The sequence below is a fragment of the Bubalus kerabau genome, chromosome 1, assembly GCF_029407905.1.
Source record: "Bubalus kerabau isolate K-KA32 ecotype Philippines breed swamp buffalo chromosome 1, PCC_UOA_SB_1v2, whole genome shotgun sequence".
Taxonomy (NCBI): domain Eukaryota; kingdom Metazoa; phylum Chordata; class Mammalia; order Artiodactyla; family Bovidae; genus Bubalus; species Bubalus kerabau.
In genome coordinates, this window is record NC_073624.1 from 175,505,845 (window position 1) to 175,525,668 (window position 19,824).

Genomic DNA, 19,824 nt, shown 5'->3' on the forward strand with positions numbered 1-19,824 from the left:
TTGGAATGCCCGTGCGGGAAGGATGCAGAGCCTCCAGCCAAGGGGCCTGGACTGCCACCCCCACACTCCCCACCCCCGCCTTGCCTCCCCTCTCAGCTGTGAATCTGGGATCTGCCACTTGTCCTTGGGGCTCATCGAGTGTCTTGTGATTCCCAGTCTGCTCTGAAGGATTGGGTGCTCACACTCACTCCATAGCGTCGGGGAGGTTGGAGAATGTACATGGCATCTCATCTCACAGTGCTGGGCTTGTGGGGACAACGATGCCCCATCTTTTCTGGGGCTGCTCAGATGCATTAGAGCCCAGAGCTCTGGTCAGACTCCTGTTTATTGCTGCTCGGAGAGCACGCGGCAGCCCCGCTGAAGGGCTGAAGCCCGAGTGTTGCCCCTCCCCAGTGGCCCAGCTGCAAACAGCTGCCCTCCCTCCCCTGCGGTCCTGGTGGAGCTGAGCACAAGTGTTTTCCATCAGCACCAGGAGTCACATGCGAGCTGGGCGGAACTCCCGGAGGCGGACGGATCATTGCTGCAGCTTTGTTGACATGACGTGATGGAGTCCTCAGGGACCCGTGCGTCATCAGATGAGGCATACAATCTCCTTGAGCCAACAGGAATGGGATGGCCTCGACAGGAAATGCAGAAATCCCTGGTGACCCGCTGCAAAGCCCTGTGCACACTTGAGCCACAGCCTGCCCTCCCTCTGACCTGGAGGCCTGGAGCGCTTGTCTCTTTCCTCTGCAAGAGGTATTTCTAAGATGTACAGAGAAGGATTCTCCTGTTCCTCCCACTCGCACTGCTCAGCTGTATCCAATGTCTGCAGCATCCACTGGTCCAGCTATGTACACTCAGCTCTAGGAGACGGGAGGTATGATGTAGGCATCAGAAGACCTGAAATGTTGATGCAAAAACTAAAGCATGAATTAGAGAAATAGACTGATGAAACAGGAAGTGCTGGGTGCGCGGCTTCTCCCATCTTGTCCCACCACAGAACTCTGGGTGCACGGTTCACTCGCTCTATTACACGATGGGCCCTGACCAGACGTCACATGCCACCTACCAGGTCGGAGGCCGAATACAACAGAAAGGCCATTCCTGAGAGGCACATGGTAGGGAGGAAGTGATGGCTGCACCATCACGAGCTCTGTGTCAAGTGGAAGAGGGGCCACTGCCATCCCGCCCGGAAACCCAGCTGGCTCGGGGGATTATGACCTTTAGATCTTTTGCTGGAGAGCCTTCCATCACCCCACCATGTCTCAGTGGAGTTCACAGAATCGGAAAGAAGGCCGACATAATTCAGAGCCACGAGGAGAGCCTCGCGGGCATCACAGGAGTGAAAGGGGGTCTGCCCTCTTGGCCAGAGTTGGACTCTGGAGTGACAGCCTTGAGTTTGGATGGGAACTGCTGGGCAGTTAAATGAGAGTGTGTATGGAAGGCATCTCTTGAGTTCCTGGCCTGGGTGCTACAGAAATGGGGGCTGCTCTCATCCAGGCATTTATAATGGTCAACTGGGGGATCCTGGACACAAGCCAGGGATGCTTTTTCCATTCTAGGAGATGTCCATCAGCTGATGAAGCAATAAACATGGTGCAAGGGGATACAGTTTCCCAACATCGTGGAATATTACTCGGTCATGAAAAGGAATGAAGCACCAATTTGTGCTCCAATGTAGACGAACCTTGAAAACATTATGCTGAGTGAAAGAAGCCAGACACCAAAGATTGCATAGTGTATCATCCCATGTATATGAAATATGCAGATAGATAAATCCCTAGAACAGGTAAGAATCAAGCACTGTTATGTGCTATAAGGTTGCAGAGAAGTCCTGCCAGAGATAATAAAAGTGACATTTCGCAGGGACCTTGTTTTGGAACCTGACTGGGAGCTGGCTCGAGCACAGAGGCAAAGGAGACTGGAACCCAGGATCAGCTAAAAGCCAGGGCAGCGTGAAGGCAAGAGGCTGGCACCAGAGTCCCCTCTGAGTTAAGCTGGAAGAGGAGATAGGGCTGAGTGGCCGGGAGCAGCCCCACGGGCTATTTCAAAGGCTGTGCTGGGGTGGGGGTGTGTCCAGGAGACCCTGGACGGTCAGAGGCCATGCTCAGCGCCAGAGGAAGGGTTCAGAGGCTGTCTCTGGATCTGCTTGTTCTGAACATTGAGTGTAAATGGAATCATACACTCTGTGGGCTTTCCTGTCTGGCTTCTCTCACTTAGCATGGTGTTTTTGAGGTCTGCTTACATTGTGGTGGTAGTTTAGTCACTCAGTCGTGTCTGACTCTTGCAACCCCACAGACTGTAGCCCGCCAGGCTCCTCTGTCCCATGGGGTTTCCTAGGCAAGAATCCTGGAGTGGGTTGCCCCTTCCTCCTCCAGGGGGTCTTCCCACGTCTCCTGCATTGCAGGTAGTCTCCCGCATTGCAGGCAGATTCTTTACTGCTGAGCCACCAGGGAAGCCCTATCTATAATCTACTGTTTTTCATATCCATATTAGCCCTACTGAGGACTCTCTTTCCCCACATATAACTCCTGTATTGTAGCAGGTATCAGTGCCTCATCCCTTTTCATGGTGTGTAATGTTCCACTGTATCTATTCACCCATTGGTAGACATCTGAGTTATGAATCATTTTTATGACTGTATAGCTATCAGTCATAAAATGTTTACAATGTCCATGTTTACAATGTTTACAATGTCCAATGTTTACAAGTCATGTTTACAATGGCCAGGCCCTGTCCAGGGCCAACAAGAGACTGAGCTGATAGACTGGTAAGGGGGTTGCTGAGGCCCAAGCAGAACCTTGGGGGCTCACCTTGGAGCCTGTGGCTGAGCAGATAGCCTGCAGACTCCATGTCAGGTGTGCTGGGTGTGAGATGACGGTCCAGCTGTGTCATCCACAGCTCAGTGTCATCCACAAGGGTGTGCTTGGCCTCTTGGCGCCAACCATGGGCCATTTTGCTGAAGATTTGTCAGCTACTTGCTCAGTGGGGACATCTGGTTGTGGCTTGTGTGGGTGAGGCGGGTTGATAGCAGGAAGTGGATGTGATCCAGTCAGGTGCCTCCTGGACTCATCATCCCTGGATGGATGATGCCATCTTTGCAGCATCTGCAGAGGACTGGGGGCAGGGGGTGGAGGGAGGGCAATGAGAAGATCTAACAAGAACTGACTGTTCAGTAGCACCGAGAAGACGCCAGCCCTGTCTGAAGTACACCTAGCCCTCACATCGAGGTCAATGCCTTCATCAGCTCCATCTTCAGCTCAGTTCAGTTCAGTCGCTCAGTCATGTCCGACTCTTTGCGACCCCATGGACTGCAGCACGCCAGGCTTCCCTGTCCATCACCAACTCCTGGAGCCTGCTCAAACTCATGTTCATAGAGTCGGTGATGCCATCCAACCGTCTCATCCTCTGTCGTCCCCTTCTCCTCCCACCTTCAATCTTTCCCAGCATCCGGGTCTTTTCCAATCAGTCAGTTCTTTGCATCAGGTGGCCAAAGTATTGGAGTTTCAGCTTCAGCATCAGTCCTTCCGATGATAACAAATAGAGGCCCAGGGAAGTTAAGTGAGTGGCCCTGGTCACCCAGCAAGCAGTGGGTATATTCCAGTTCTCTGGAGAAACAGAGCCAGTAGGACATAAATCTCTCTCTAGAAAGAGATTTATTATAAGCGGTTGGCTTACACGATCATGTGTGCTAAGTTGCTTCAGTTGTGTCTGACTCTTTGCCACCCCATGGACTGTAGCCCACCAGGCTCCTCTGTCCATGGGATTCTCCAGGCAAGAATACTGGAGTGGGTTGCCATGACCTTCTCCAGGGGATCTTCCCGACCCAGGGATCGAACCTGTGTCTCTTACATCTTGTGCATTGGCAGGCGGGTTCTTTACCACTAGCACCACCTGCAAAGCTTACAAGGTCATGGAGGCTGAGAAATCGATCATGGAAGCTGAGAAATCCACAGTCTGCAATTTTGAAGGCCTGAGAACCAGGAGCATCAAGGGCAGAGAAGATCGATGCCCCAACTCAAAAGCTATCTGGCAGAGAGAGAATTCATCCCTCTTCCACCTTTTGTTGTATTTGGGCCCTCAGTAGAGTATTTGGGTGTTACCCACACTGGGGAGGGCCATTTGCATCACTGTCCATCCATTCAAATCCTGGCTCCTTTAAGAGATGCCCTCACAGGCACGCCCAGAAGTAACGTTTGATCAGATGTCTGGAGTTGACAAATAAAGTGAACCATCACAGTGGGAGAAATTGGGACCCCAGGAGGCTGTCTGGCTGCAGTGGTCAAAGATCAACCCTTTAAGGTCTGGCCTCAAGTGGCCCCAGCTCACCAATCTGCTGACACCGCTAAAGGAGACCTGGAAAAGTTGGAATCCCACGGGTCAGGTGAAACCCCACAAGGCGTATCCCATTAAATTTCGAGTGCTCCCCTTTTTTAAAAACATTGTTCATTTTTGGCTGTGCTGGGTCTTTGTTGCTGCACGCGCGTGGGCTTTCTCTAGCTGCAGTGGCAGGGCTTCTCATTCGGCAGCTTCTCTCGTCGCGGTGTATGGGCTCCAGAGCGCCGGCTCAGGAGCTGTGGTGCATGGGCTTAGCTGCTCCGCCTGCATAATCTCCCCAGATCAGAGATGGAACCTGTGTCTCCTGCATTGATTGGCAGGCGGATTCTCAACCACTGGACCACGAGGGAGGTTCTTGAGTGCTCCCTTTGAAGAGAACAAGCCACCTGCCTACTGGGTGATGTCGTGGAAGGGGTGGGAGCAGGAGCACGAGGGACAGGAGACAGAGGAGGCACTAGACGGTGGGACAGAGACCCCTGTCCTTGGCAGACCTGGGTGCCCCGTTCTCAACGCTCTTAGAGGCCAGATGGGGCCTCGGATCCGCAGCCTTCGAGTCATTGTGTTCTTTACCCAGAAGCCAGGCTGGGATCTGGGTGGAAGGAGTGGTCAGGAGGGTGGGGTGGGGGTGTGAGAAGCCTGATACCTCTAGGCGTGGTTGGTGAGTTTGACTAGAGCCCGGGGAAAGGGAGTGAGCCTCAGTTTCCCCATCTGGACACAGGAGGTAGGAGACTGGGTCCATCTCCGTGCACCTGTGGCATCGTCCTGCAGGGTCCAGACTGCAGGTCCGAGTCTGCAGCCGTGGGACAGCGGCCCGTGCAGTGACTGCCTCCGCTGGTGCTCAGTTCTCCCCGTTTCTCTGTTTCAGCCTGAAGGAGCCCCCCGATCATACACCTACAGCGCTTTCTTCTGTCCCAACGGTGAGTTCCCCATGCCCACCCTGCCAAAGACTTTGGCCCTTACACCCACACTGGTGCAACTTCGTTGCTGCCAAGTGGACACCTGTCTTGCCTTGGGGCTGGGGACACCACAGCAAAGCCACTGAAATGTCCCAGCTAGGGACAAATGTAAGCCAGAGTGAGGACTGGGCTTCTGCCAGGCAGGAAGTAAGCATGTCATGATGGTTGACTGCAGGTGCCAACGAGAAAAGAGATTGCCATCAGGGGAAGGGCTGTCGAACTTGGAGTCCCGAGTGAGGAACTGATGCTCTGGGGAAGGGAGGTCTTAGAGTCACAACATGGGAAAGCTGGGAGAATGAGGATGACCCAGAACCCAGAGGTAGCAGAGGAGGATGTGGGAAATTAAGATAGGTTCCAGGAAGTGTGAGATCTGGGGTCCACCCTGATCCCCTGAAATTGACATTAAGCCTGCCCATGATCTGGAAGTGGGTACGGAATGCCCAGGGAGTGGAGTGGACAGAGAAAGACACTTCCACGCCTCTGCCTTGGTGGGGCCATGTCAGTGCTGGGACAAACGTGAGCCTGAGCTGCCTATGGGAGGGTCTGACCCTACCCCATCCAACCCCTCCTCAAAGAGCCCTCCACTTTGGAGCTTGGGCTGGGCCTGGCACTGTACACTCATCTGGCAGGTTTTGCCAAGAGGCAGAACAGAGGATCTGAGATGGCATCCCCAGGTGATGCTAACCCCTAGGTGTACCACCTCGCTGTTGCCAAGGCATTCACATCACACTCTGGACCCAGGCTTCCTTTTGACATCCCCCTCCCCTTTTTTCAGTAAATAGCAAGACATCACATATATGTTCAAATGATTTTGTAAATAATTGTATGTCTTTATTTTTGGGGACTTCCTTGTGGCTCAGCTGGTAAAGAATCCGCCTGCAATGCGAGAGACCTGGGTTCGATCCCTGGGTTGGGAAGATCCCCTGGAGAAGGGAAAGGCTACCCACTCCAGTATTCTGGCCTGGAGAATTCCATGGACAGTCCATGGGGTCACAAAGAGTCGGACACGACTGAGCAACTTTATTTTTATCTGTGCTGGGTCTCCATCGCTGAGTGGGCTTTTCTCTAGTTGTGGCGAGCAGGGGCTACCCACTCCAGTATTCTGGCCTGGAGAATTCCATGGACAGTCCGTGGGGTCACAAAGAGTCGGACACGACTGAGCAACTTTATTTTTAGCTGTGCTGGGTCTCCATCGCTGAGTGGGCTTTTCTCTAGTTGTGGCGAGCAGGGGTACTCTCTAGTTGTGGTGTGCGGGCGTTTCATGGTGGTGGCCTCTCCTGCTGCGGAGCACAGGCTCTGGAGCATGGGAGCTTTAGTAGCTGCGGCTCACGGGCTCTAGAGCACAGGCTCAGTAGCTGTGGTGAAAGGTTGCTGCTGTGAGCCGTGAACCACGCCGGGATCCTTGGCCTTCCAGGGAGAGGAATTTGATCCAGGGCCAGTGGTGAGGCTGCTCAGAGCTTTTGTGTAATAAAGTTTTGTTAAAGTATAAAAGAGATAGAGAAAGCTTCTGACACAGACATCAGAAGAGGGCAGAAAGAGTGCCCCCTCGCTACTTTATAGCAAGAAGTTATATACCTATTCGCAAGCTGCTAATTAAAGAAAGGAAATGTCTCAAAACTCAGTTGCACCAGACTCCTCACCCACAACACATATTTTGAGATAACATCGGCACAAGGTGAATCATCCCGGGCCATAAAACAGTTGATATGAATCTTGAAGAAAGGCAGGTTTCCAAGCAAATACAGAGTTTCATTAACATAGCTTAAGAGAACATTTCCACGAGTAAAACATGCTGGTTTGTTGAGCCCTTATCGGTCCTGAGTCTTAGGCAGAACCGACCTGAAGAAAGACAGAGTCTAAGGTAGATACATAGTTCATTAACGCAACTTAAGGAAAACATTTTCATAAGAAAAATGCATTGGTTAGCATTTCATAACTAATGCATTCCCATTAGTTAGCTCAAGGTTTGAGTAAAGTTAAGTTCAGGTGGAACCAGGCGTCATCCTGGCAACACAGAATTTTAAAAGGAAGCTTTTAATTTTGTATGGAGAAGGAAAAAAAGTCTGACACTTGTGTATTGTTTTTTCCTGCCACTTAAGAGAGAGAAAAAACACGTCTGACACTTGCAGTCTATTTCCTCCTCTTGGGTACCACTAGCCTTCCTGCCTGTTACCGTCTCTGACGCACAGGTTAGTTGCTCCGTGGCATGAGGGATCTCCCTAGATCAGGGATCGAACCCATGTCTCCTGCATTGGCAGGTGGATTCTTTACCACTGAGCCACCAGGGAAGCTCTTAGAGAAATGCAAATTGAAACGCAGTAAGTTATCAGTGCACACCTATCCGAATGAGTAAAATAAAAAGTACAGTGATGACGTGAAAAGGTGGCCAGGATGTGGACAAGCTGGATCTTTCATACATTGCTGGTGGGAATATAAAGTGGTACAGCCACTATGGTTTCTTAGAACTGTTTGATGACTTAAAAAAACAACATGCTGTCAGCATTGACATTGACATTGAAGTCGCTCAGTCGTGTCTGACTCTTTGCGACCCCATGGACTGTGGCCTACCAGGCTCCTCCATCCATGGGATTTTCCAGGAAAGAGTACTGGAGTGGGTTGCCATTTCTTTCTCCAGGAGATCTTCCCGACCCAGGGATCGAACCCAGGTCTCCCGCACTGTAGGCAGACGCTTTACCTAAAGAGAAGGTAAAGCGTCTCTTTAGGCAATTGTACTCTTAGGCATTTTAAGAGAAACAAAGACTTACATTCATACAAAAACCTGTATACAAATGTTCATATCAGCTGGTAGCTCAGATGGTAAAGATTCCGCCTGCAGTGCAGGAGACCTGGGTTTGATCCCTGGGTTGGGAAGATCCCCTGGAGGAGGGCATGGCAAGCCACTCCAGTATTCTTGCCTGGAGAATCCCGTGGACAGAGGAGCCTGGTGGGCTACAGTCCATGGGGTCACACAGTCAGATACGACTGAGTGACTAAGCACAAGCACAGCACAAACTGAAAACAGCCTAGATGTCCTTCCGTGGGTGAGTGGTTACGCAAAGTGTGGTCTGTCCATATGCCAGAATATGAACCAGAGGTAAAAAGGAAGAGACTATTGATAATATGCAGCAACGAAAATGAAGGGGATTGAGTAAAAAAAAAAAAATCAATCCTAAAAGAATACATAAATGATTCTTTTTATAACATTGTCCAAATGACAAGATTTTAGAGATGGTGGTCATATTAGTGGTTGTTGGGGTGGGGAGAGGGGGTATGAGTATGGTGATAAAAGTGCAACAAGAGGGATCCTACACAAACAGAACTGGAGAAATCTGAATGAGATCAAGCGGTTCTAAGAGTACCAGTATCCTGGTAATGACAGTATACTAGAATTTGGCGAGATGTTACCTTTGGGGAAACTGGGTCAAAGATTTCTCTTTGTCACTTCTTAGAGTCACATATGGGCCTTCCGGTGGTGCTAGGGGTAAAGAACCTGCCTGCCAACGCACGAGTCATAAGGTTCGATCGCTGGGTCTGGAAGATCCTCTGGAGGAGGGCATGGCAACCCACTCCAGTATTTTTGCATGGAGAATTCCAGGAACAGAGGAGCCTGGAGGGCTACAGTCCATAGGTTGCAAAGAGTCGGACATGACTGAAGCAGCTTAGCATGCACACATGCAGAGTCACATATGAATCTATAATTATCTCAGTAAATTTTAAATTAAAAACATTTTTAAAAGCCAGTGCATGAGGACTTCCCGGGCAGTCCAGTGATTAGGACAGACTTCGCTTTCCAGTGCAGGGGGTTCGGCTTCCATCCCTGGGCAGAGAGCTAAGGTCCCACATGCCTTGCAGACAAGAAGCCAGAACTTATAATGGGAGCAATACTGTAACACATTCAATAAAGACTTCCAAAATCCTCCCATGATAAATCTTAAAAAATGCATGTGTACAAATACTGTATAATTCCTTTTACATGATCTCTCTAGAGCAGTCAAGATCCTAGAGACAGAAAGTAGGGTAGTGGTTTTCAGGGGCTGGGGGAGCGAAAAATGGAGATTTATTGTTTTTTGTTGTTGTTGGTTTTTTAAAATGTATTGTTTAATGGATACAGAGCTTTAGTTTTACAAGATGAGTAGAGTTCTTGGGGTGGATGCTGGTGATGTTTAAACAATGTGAATGTATTTAATGCCACTGACCTGTACACTTAAAAAAGGTTTAAGATGGCAAATTTTGCATTATGTGTGTTTTATCACAATTTTTAAAATTGGAAAAGGAAAAAGCCATACCTATGTACTAGAGAAAATTTACAAAAATAGAAATACAAAAACTGTCTCCTCTAGTTCACGTACAAAGACATTTCGTTGTATTCACTTTCCTAAGATTGATTATTTGTTTTAGCATAGTTGTGACTCATGAGGTGTATAGTTTTATGTCTTGCCTTTTTCACTTAATACATCCTCAGCACTTTTCCTTGTTATTGTATTGTTTATAAAGTCTTTATAAACAGCACTTCAAAACAGCTTCATTATGGTCCATTAAATGACTGCCCCATAATTTGATCATTACGGAACATTTTGAAACATTACTGGACATTTGCATATTGTATTTTTTATATTATAATCCACACTAAGCTGGATATATTTGTATTCAAAGTAAGATCAGAAACATTTTTAACATGTTTATTGAGGTATAATTGACATACAATAAATTCGACATATTTTAAGGGTAGTTTGATCAATGTTGAAAAACGTCTGTGAAGCCATCACCACAATTAAGGTAATGAAGGTTCTTATTAACCCTAAAGTCATGCCCCTTTGAAATTCCTCACTCCTCTCCACTCTGTCTCTAGAGAACCACTGGTCTGCTTTCTGTCTCTGTAGATCACTTTGTACTTTTTAGACTTTTGTGTAAATGGAATCATACAGAATGTTCTCCTTTTTGTCTGGCTTCTTTTACTCAACAAAAGAATTTTGAGATTTGACCATGTTGTGTGTATCAGTAATTCAGTCCTTTTAAGTCTCAGCAGGATTCCGTTGGATGTATGCATAGCACTTTTTATCTACTCATCTGTTGAGAGATATTTGAGTTAGTTCCGGTTTGGGACTATTTCACATGAGCTACTATGAAAATCTGTGCCCAAGTCTTTGTATGGGTGGTGTGTTTTCCTTTCTCTTGAGTCGATAGCTAGGCATGGAATAGCTAACGCATATAGTAAGTGTGTTTTTTAACTTGTTAAGAAGCTGTCAGACTATTTCCCAAAATGACTGTACTATTTTGCATTCCCACAGGCACTGGATAAGCCAGTTCTGCCCCATTCTTACCAACACTTAGTATGGTCTGTTTAATTTTAGTCATTCTAATAGATGTCTAGTGGTATCTCACTATGGTTTTAATTTGCATTTCCATCATGACTCACGATATTAAGCACCTTTTCATATGCTTATTTGCTATCTTTTTTTTTTTGCGGGGGTGAAGTGTCTGATTGGATCTTTTAGCTTTTTAAAAGTTGAATTGTTTATTTGTATTTGGTTTTTGAGAGTATTTAAAAATGTATTCTGGGTCTGAGTCCTTTATCAGATGAATGCTTTGCAAAAATATTTCTCCCAGTCTGTATCTTTTCATTATCTTAATAGTGTCTTTTAAAGAGCAGAAGTTTTTCATTTTAATGATGCTTATCACTTTTTCCTTTTATGGATTATTTTTTCTTGTTGTAGCTAAGAAATCTTTGCTCAATCCTACAGTTTCTTCTCAAAGTTTTATAGTTTTAGGCTTTACATTTGTAAAATAATCCATTTCAGGTTAACTCTCGGAGCCCATGCAAAGTATGGATCAGAGTTCCTTCTTCTTCATCTGAAGATTTCATTGTTCTAACATCATTTGTTGAGGACTTCTGCTGTTGAATTGATTTTGCAACTTTGTTGAAAGTCAGGTGTTTATGCATGTATGGGTCCGTTTCTGGACTCCCTCTTCTGTTTCACCGAGCATTTGTCTGTATCGACACCAATGCCACACTCCTGTGATTGCCGTAGCTTTAGAGTAAGTCTCAGTGTCAGATGTGTGAGTCCTTCTTGTTTATCAAAGTTGTTTTGACTCTTTTGGATCCTTTGAGTTTCCACATACATTTTGAAATCAGCTTTGCAATTTCTTCAAAAGACCCTGCTGGGATTTTGATTGGGATTGCGTCGAATCTTTAGATCAGTTTGGGGGAGTAATTAACATCTTCATAATATTATTTTCCCACCCACGAAGACGGTCTAGCTCTCCACTGATTTGCATCTTGGTTTCAGCAGCATTTTGCAGTTCCCGGCGTACGGGTCTTGCCCATCTTTTGTAGGATTTATCTCTGTGAGTGTTGCATCTTTTGTGCTCTATTGACAAAGAGGTCATCAAACCAGCTCCACTCCTCCGTGCTTCCCGCAGCTTCGTGGGCAGCCACACTGGGACCAGTCCCCTGAGGTCCCGATGCTCAGCTCTGGGCATGGGCAGGGGGAGGAAGGATGCTTCTGGTGCCCCCTCAACACCTCATCTCCTTCCCTCTATCCAGAGAGAGTCCACATCTCCACGCCCAACAAGTACGAGTTCCAGTATGTGCAGCGGCCACTGCGCCTCACCCGTTTCGACGTGGCCGTGCGAGCCCACAACGATGCCCGCGTGGCCTTGTCCCCAGGACCCCAGGACACAGCGGGCATGATCGAGATTGTTCTGGGGGGGCACCAGAACACCAGGTCCTGGATCTCCACCAGCAAGATGGGTGAGCCGGTGGCCAGCACACCCACAGCCAAGATCCTCTCCTGGGATGAATTCAGAACATTCTGGATCAGCTGGCACAGCGGGCTCATCCAGGCATGACTGGGTTTGCCTGGGGCGGGCATGGGAACCATCTGGTCCTCTGGCACTTGTTGCTTCCTGATCCATATGATGAGATGACAAGGCAGGAAGAGGGGGGAAAACTCAAGGCAGCCCTCAAGTTACTTACAGTCTGCCTGGCATTGCTTCCAGAACACTAGTGCGCGCTGTGGCAGAGGAGGTGCCCAGGGATCTGGGAGGCCAGGGAGAAAGGAAATGGGTATGAGCAGGTAAGATGAGGACTGTGGACACTTTGTGGGCCAAGCAAAGGAGAGAAAAGAAGTCGGTGTGAACAGCTTCCTAGAGGAGGGGTATAGCCAGGTGGTGTTTTGAAGTATGAATAGGAGTTCACCAGGCAAACTGAAGCAGAGGCTGTTTCAAGCAGGGGGAGCTACATATGCAAAGGTTCCAGGGAGCCCAGTGACTTTGGAACCTGCAGATGCCCCACTTGTGTCTCTGTTGGGTGTTCAGTGAACAGTGTGGTTTCTAGTTTCTCTCATTGCTGATGCCTTGCGAATCCCACCCCTCCCCGTGAATGTGGCCAAGGCCTCTGACCATGTCTGAACCCAGCTTCCTGCCAGCACCCAGCAGCCTTGGCCTCTTTTTCCAGGTTGGCCACGGTCCAGAGCCATCCAATGAATCTATCATCATGGCCTGGACCCTCCCCAAACCGCCAGAGGTCCAGTTCATCGGTTTCTCCACTGGCTGGGGTTCCGTGGGCGAGTTCCGCATCTGGAGGAAGGTGGAAGCAGATGAGAGCTACAGCGAAGCCTTCACCCTGGGGGTCCCGCACAGCGCCATCCCCGGGTCTGAGCGCGCCGCCGCCTCCATCATAGGTGTGTCTGCCCGGCAGCCTGGTTTGGGGAGGATGGGGGCAAGTGTCACTTCTGGTTCATTCTCATTCTGGGTTTTGCTGAGGGCACGTGCCTTTGGGGCCTTTAGCCAGACACCAACTCACCTGACCGGCAAGCAACTTCCAGTGCCTTCTCTGTGCTGGGTGCTGGGGCCAGACTCAGAGGTGACCCCAAGCCTGCCTTTTGGGGGCTCAAGTCTGGCTGAGGAGGCAGGTCCTTGCCGTCTGTGGGGTGACCCTGAGGGGTGTGTGGTGAACTTCATGAGGGCAGTGTGTCTGGGGTGATATACAAGCAGGCTGAAAGGCCAGGTGAAGTTAGCCAGGTATGGGGTGGTGGGTAGGGGCTCTGGGGGTCCAGGTGAGAGGGGCAGGACCATTTCAAATGCTTAGAGAGCTTACTGAGCAGGGATAAGAGGCTGTGGCCAGGGACTTCTTGAGCACTGGATTGTCTCCTGTAGCCCAGGCACAGGAGTGGAAAGTGGGGACTAGTGATCCATCTAGTGCCGGAAATTGGAAGGGTGGGGAGGGCGTGAAAGGCCAGGAAGAGGCAGACAGACATGAAGGAGGGGTCTTGGGTCTCTGTGCATCAGAGGATGGAAGCCCTGGGGCCCGGGGCAGGTTGGTGGTTGTCACCGGATCGGAGGATGCTGGAGTTTATGATTTTTGAAGCATGAAATCAATTCAGATGTGGCCTTGGGGATGAGTGGCCCAGCTTGAGGTGATGGGCATAGGGGAGAAGACAGATGGGCAGGGATGGAGAGGAGATGCAGGCAGGTAACTCTGTGCCAGCCAGTGCCGTCAGCGCAGTGGGATGGACGTGTAAGAAGAACTGGAAAGCCCAGAGAAAGGCGGCGAGAAAGTAGCCAGCCAGGCCCCGCCACAGGAGGAGGCTGCAGGAGCAGCAGCAGCCTCGGGAGGGTAGAGGAAGGGAGGTGCAGTCAGCAGGGAGTCCAGAAAGTGTATCAGCAATATTTGGGGGCGTAAAGGCCAGGGAGAGGGTGGCAGAGTACGGAAGCGATGAGAGCACAGTAAGTCAGAAATAACAGGAGAAAAGAACTTTCAAAAACACACCAACAATACCACACGTATAAGAGAACTGTATGAAAAACCCCAATACTCATGGTTAAAGAGAAAACCACATTTCACATTGGAAGTTAGAAAAAAATATGTAGAATGGAGTCAAATGACTGGATTGACATCTTAACGTTTGTGGGATACAGCCAAAGTTGTGCTAAAAGGAAAATGTATAGTCTCAATTGCACCTATTTAAAAATCTAGAAAGGAAAAAGCATTTACTAATAATAACATAATGAAAAGGTAGAAAGAACACCTGAGTTACAACTAAAGAACATGGAGGGAAGCATGTAAGATAGTGCCTGCAAGTGTCCACCAAGGCCAAGAGATCGAGCAGGCTGGATGGGCAAGGATGCCTCCCAGTCTCCAAGGGCAGCACTGGCAGTCAGATAATGGGAGGCTGGCGTTGGGCCATGGGTGGGCTCCCTCTGAGGAAAGTTGTCCCTAGAACAATGCCAGGGCATTGAATGAGGCCAGTCCTCAGCCCATTCTTCCTTCCCACCAGGAGACGTCATGGGGCCAACTCTGAACCATCTCAGCAACCTCCTCCGGCTTCCCTTTGGCTGCGGAGAGCAGAATATGATTCATTTTGCACCTAATGTCTTTGTCTTGAAGTATCTCCAGAAAACCCGGCAGCTCAGCCCTGAGGTGGAGAGGGAGACCACCGACCACCTGGTGCAAGGTACTGGGGTGCAGTAGCCTCGGCCGCACTGGGCGCAGCCCACATGCCACGTGCAGAGGATGGGGAAGAAGGCAAAGGCGTTGAAAGAGGCCGATCTGGGTGGCCTGATCTGGCCCCTGTCAGTCGGAGCCTGGCCTCTGCACCTGTTAGGAAACCGATCTGATTGCTGGTAATCAGCCATGGGGAGAGGAACAGCATCTTCTAAAAATGTAAATTTTTCTGAACAACCAGAGCAATATAATAGCATTATAAAAACATTTGGGGAAAGAAAATAAATCCCTATAAGCTTCCCATCATGCTGGCTCTGTGTTGACCCCTCTACCCTCCAGGAGCACAGGTTAGCTTTGCCATTCTTGCTGTCTCATAACACAGCATCCTGTGGCATGCCTCCCCTCACCCTGTCCTGTGTGCGTAAGATTCATCCACTGGGCTTTGGGCAGCAGTTGTCCATTCATCTCCATTACTGTGTGGAGACAGCAGTGGGCGTGTCTGCAGATGGGCTTTGGAGCAATTTGCAATTCAGGGCTTTTAGAACAGTATTGTCGGTAATTGTCCTCTTTGCATACTTGGTGAAAACTCATCCAGATTTCTGTGGGGTGAAACCGTTGGGTCTTAGGATGGGTTCAGTTTGTAATCACTTTGGGAGGCTACATTGCTTTTTTGTCACATGCATCAATGGAACACAACGTACTGAACTCTCCTCTTGCTTCCAGTTTTATTTATTTATTTATTTAATTTCCAGTTTTTTCCCCCTAAATAATGCAGCATTGAACATCTTCAGAAGTAAACCACCAGTACTGAACTTCAGAAATAAAGCCCCATTGAACTTCTTTAGAAATGAATAACACAGCACTGGGCATCTTCACAGATAAATAACACAACAGTGAGCATCTTCATAGATAAATAACACAGCACTGGACATCTTCCATTGCCATGAATCAAGTCCTTAGGGCAAGGCACAGTCCTGTTTGGGGGTGGGGTACAGGGCCTCGGTGGGCCCTGAATTACCCTCTGCACGTCTGAGCCTCGCAGGGAGGGGAAGAGGGGAGGCTGGAGATAGGGTCCCAGCTCTGTCAGAGATTCCCATTCTGTGTCCCTGGGTAGGACCTGCTCCTTCCCAGATAACAAGGGAGTTAGTCAGTTGATACCAAAATTCTGGGGCCTCCTGGGCTCTGCTTCTAGCCTTACACTGGAGCCAACGTGAAAGGAAAGCATGGAGGAGGCTGAACCTAGCTCTGAAGCTGGCATCTGCCTCGTGCCAGGCATGTGCAGCTCCATTCACGCTGCCCTGAGTTTCCCTCCTTGCAGCCCCTGTGCTAATGGTCCTCGTTTCCCAGATGAGCAAAGTGAGCCTCCTGGGAGTGATCAGATCAGATCAGATCAGATCAGTCGCTCAGTCGTGTCCGACTCTTTGCGACCCCATGAATCGCAGCACGCCAGGCCTCCCTGTCCATCACCAACTCCCAGAGTTCACTGAGACTCATGTCCATCGAGTCAGTGATGCCATCCAGCCATCTCATCCTCTGTCGTCCCCTTCTCCTCTTGCCCACAATCCCTCCCAGCATCAGAGTCTTTTCCAATGAGTCAACTCTTCGCATGAGGTGGCCAAAGTACTGGAGTTTCAGCTTTAGCATCATTCCTTCCTGGGAGTGAAGAGGCGCCCAAGACCTCACAGGGGCCAGTTGTGGGGGCTTCTCAGACCCCAGGCTCTTCTGGACTGGGGCACAAGGGGCAGGCAGGGCACTAGACCCAAGCCAGAGAGAGACGAGAAACCACCGTCACGATCACGGAAATTTACCGAAAAGGATTCAAGAATGCCTGGCTCAGATGATGCTGGCCCCTGTGAGATGGGGAAACAGAGGCATGTGAAAATCTCAATTCCTAAGACAAATCTGGAGTCCCTGTCTCCTGGCCTGTGGTGGTTTCCCGTTATTATGTTCCAAAGGCAGTCCTGATGATCTAGAACCATCTGTCCTCATGGATGAGAAAGGAAAAACTTACAATGAAAAATGTATAGCTCTCTGAGGGACTTCCCTGTTGGTCCAGTAGTTAAAGCTGTGCACTTCCACTGCAGGGGCATGGGTTCAGTTCCTGGTTGGGGAACTAAGATCCCACATGCTGTATGGGGCACAGCCAAAAAAATAAAATAAACGTGCAACTCTCAGATGGAAAGAGAAGTCAGAGGTTGCCATGGGCTGAAGGTCTGGCTTTGTGAAGGCTGACTACAGACTACCCGGAACCTTAAGTCTGCTTGATCCATGGTGGAGGGGGAGGGGCAGGGCTCAAGTTGGGCGGGTTGTGAAAGTCTAGGATGTGGGTGAGCCCTGGCCTCCCAAGGCCAGGCACACCTCAGTGAACCCATCCGGACTCAGGTCCTTGAGTGCCATCCAGAGCGTGATGACCTATCGGGGTGAGTGGCAGCCTGGACCTCCCCTCTACCCAGACAGCCAGATCTGGTGCCCAACAGCTTTCAGACTCAACAAGCCCCAAATCGACCCCCACCCCCTGGTTTTCCTCCAAATCTCTGGTGTTAGTTCCCTTGGGCTGCCGTAACAAAGTACCGCAAACTGAGTTGGGTAGATCCACAGGACTTTATTCTGTCCACTTGAAAAGTATTCACAGCCTTAAAGTTGAGAGTTATGTTTTACTTGGTGGGAATTTTTAGGACTTCAGGCCCAGGAAACAGCATCTCCAGTAATCCTGAGAGAGCGGCTCCTAGAGGGGAGGCGCCAGGTTACATAGAAGTTTTACAACAAAGGGCGGCTAGTCTGAACATCAAAAGATTATTGGTAAAGTAAACCAGATATTCTAAGTTAAGGAATTTAGCGCTTTTTTCTGCATGGGACGATGCAAGAGTTTGGGCTCACGGAAATCATTCCTTTGACGTGCGCCTCCACTCTTTGGGGCCAGTATCCCGTTTTGCACATCCCGAGCTCCCTTGGGGCTCACTGCAGGGAGCGGTGGCAGTCTGACGGTAGACTCGATCTAGATGGCAAGTGTTCTCCTTCCTGAGTGCCCCCAGGGCTCACCAGCTCATATTAGAGGGCTGCAGTGGCTGGTGACCGTGGCATCCTTGTTACTGATAAGGCAGGAAATATTCCGCATCTCAGTTCCCTCATGACTCAGGAGGCTGGAGGACTAAAATCGAGGTGTCAACAATGTTGACTCTGTCAGGAGGCTCTGGGGGAGCGACTGTCCCAGGACTCTGTTCTGGCGGGATTCTGGTGACGCCTGCTCACACATCACCGCCTCCATCGTCACAAGCCCTTCCGAGTCTGTCGTTTCCCTCTCTTCTCTAAGGACACCAGTCATTGGGTTTAGGGCCCAGCCTGATTCAGAAATGTAATTCCATCTGTACAGACCCTCATTCCCCATAAGGTCACATTTTGAGGTTCCAGGTGGACGTGATTGGGGGGATACTATCCACCCCCGTGTGAGCTCCTGCTCCCTCTTCCCCGGGCTCCATGGACATAGATCGGTGCGTCCTGCTGATCAGGCCGCTGCATTTAGCGGCCTCTGCATTCTTCCTTTTTTCCTTCACATCTTGTTCAGTTAAGGTAGCTCTGACTATATTGCAGAACCCCTCCCTGCCCATCGCCACCCCCAGTCCAAGCCCGTGGTCATGGTCGCCTAGACTGTCCCCACCTCCCCAGTGTCTGCTTCCTCTCCAGACCCGGCAATCCACCCACTGCCTCTGCCCCCTCACCCCCTCCTCTCATGCCCCCTGCTGCCCTCACAATAAGACCAACTGCCTGGCCCTCTTTTGGAGGCCCCAGCCCCGCTGACTTTCTACCTTCTTGTCCTCCTCAATCCCCTGCTGATCTGAGCAAACCAAGCTCTGGCTCCAGGGGATAGAGCAACAACCTCTTCAGGCCCTGGGGTGGGTGACGGTATGTGGCAAAGGGCCCTGCCTGGAGATAATGCATTTCACCATCCCACCCCACCAGGCATGGCTGAAGGCCAGTGTGTTACCAGGAGTCATAAAGGGGTGATATCAAGAAACAAAAGAGGAATAAAGTAGAGGTTTCAATCTCTCTAGCTGTGTATGTGGGATAGTTTCAAGGACCCCAGCTGTGTTGTGAGACAGTTTCAAGGACCTCAGAGGTGGACATGGGGCAGTTTCAGGGACCCCCCCCATGTGGGTGTAGTATTAGTTTGGGGGTCCCGGGGTAGAATGTTGGCCAGCCAGCCATTCACCAGGGTGCTGTCCCCTCTTGCCCCACAGGCTACCAGAGACAGTTGACCTACAAGCACCAGGATGGCTCCTATAGTGCTTTTGGAGAGCGGGACGAGTCGGGGAGTATGTGGTGAGTCCTGTTGTTGTTGCCTCGGTGCCCAGGAACTGAACTCCTGCTCTCTGGCTCCTTGTGGATGAGTCCTCGGTTCTCTGAGCCTCCTCAGAGGCCACTGGACCCAGGCACGGCTACTGAGGTTCCTCCACGTGAAGCCACAGCCTCACATCCAGCACAGCATAGCCAGGACCCCTGGGGCTTGATCCTGTCGACTGACAAAGTACATGCAACCTAAAGGTTGAGAGTTATGTTTTATTTGGCAGAAACTTTTAGGACTTCAGGCCCGGGAGAGAACTGCTCCATGGAGGCAAGGGGAGGAGCCGGGTTATATAGAAGTTTTGTAACAAAGGGCAGGTGTCTGAACATCAAAAGACTATTACTAATTAAAGAAAACCAAATAACCCAAGTTAAGGGATTTAGTGCTTTTCTGTGTATGGGAAGATACAGGAATCTGGGCTCACTGAGACAGTTTCTTTCACATGCACCTCAGCTACCTGGGGCCAGCGCCAGCATCCTGTGTTCCCACATCCTGAGCTTTCGTTCCTCGGGGCTCACCGTAGGGAGTGGCTACAGTCTGATGGCTGCTAGATGGCCGCTGTTCTTCTCCTTCCTGAGTTCCCGAGGGCTCACCAGCCCACACTGGGAGGGCTGCAGTGGCTGATGACTGTGGCATCCTTGTTTACCGATATGGCAGGAAATATTCGACTTCTCAGTCCCTAGGGTGATGGGCTTCCCTTGTGGCTCAGCTGGTAAAGAATCTGCCTGGGTTCGATCCCTGGGTTGAGAAGATCCCCTGCAGAA

General features: G+C 49.9%; 1 protein-coding gene across 1 annotated transcript in view; it reads left to right on the plus strand.

Moving 5' to 3' along the window:
- CPAMD8 (C3 and PZP like alpha-2-macroglobulin domain containing 8) overlaps nt 1–19,824 on the plus strand; it is a 100,044-nt gene that overhangs the window by 54,519 nt on the left and 25,701 nt on the right. Inside the window, exons 23-27 of the mRNA XM_055566499.1 lie at nt 5,186–5,237; nt 11,821–12,119; nt 12,733–12,958; nt 14,555–14,731; nt 18,957–19,038. Coding sequence (XP_055422474.1) covers nt 5,186–5,237; nt 11,821–12,119; nt 12,733–12,958; nt 14,555–14,731; nt 18,957–19,038 — 836 coding nt within the window. The remainder of the gene's footprint in view (nt 1–5,185; nt 5,238–11,820; nt 12,120–12,732; nt 12,959–14,554; nt 14,732–18,956; nt 19,039–19,824) is intronic.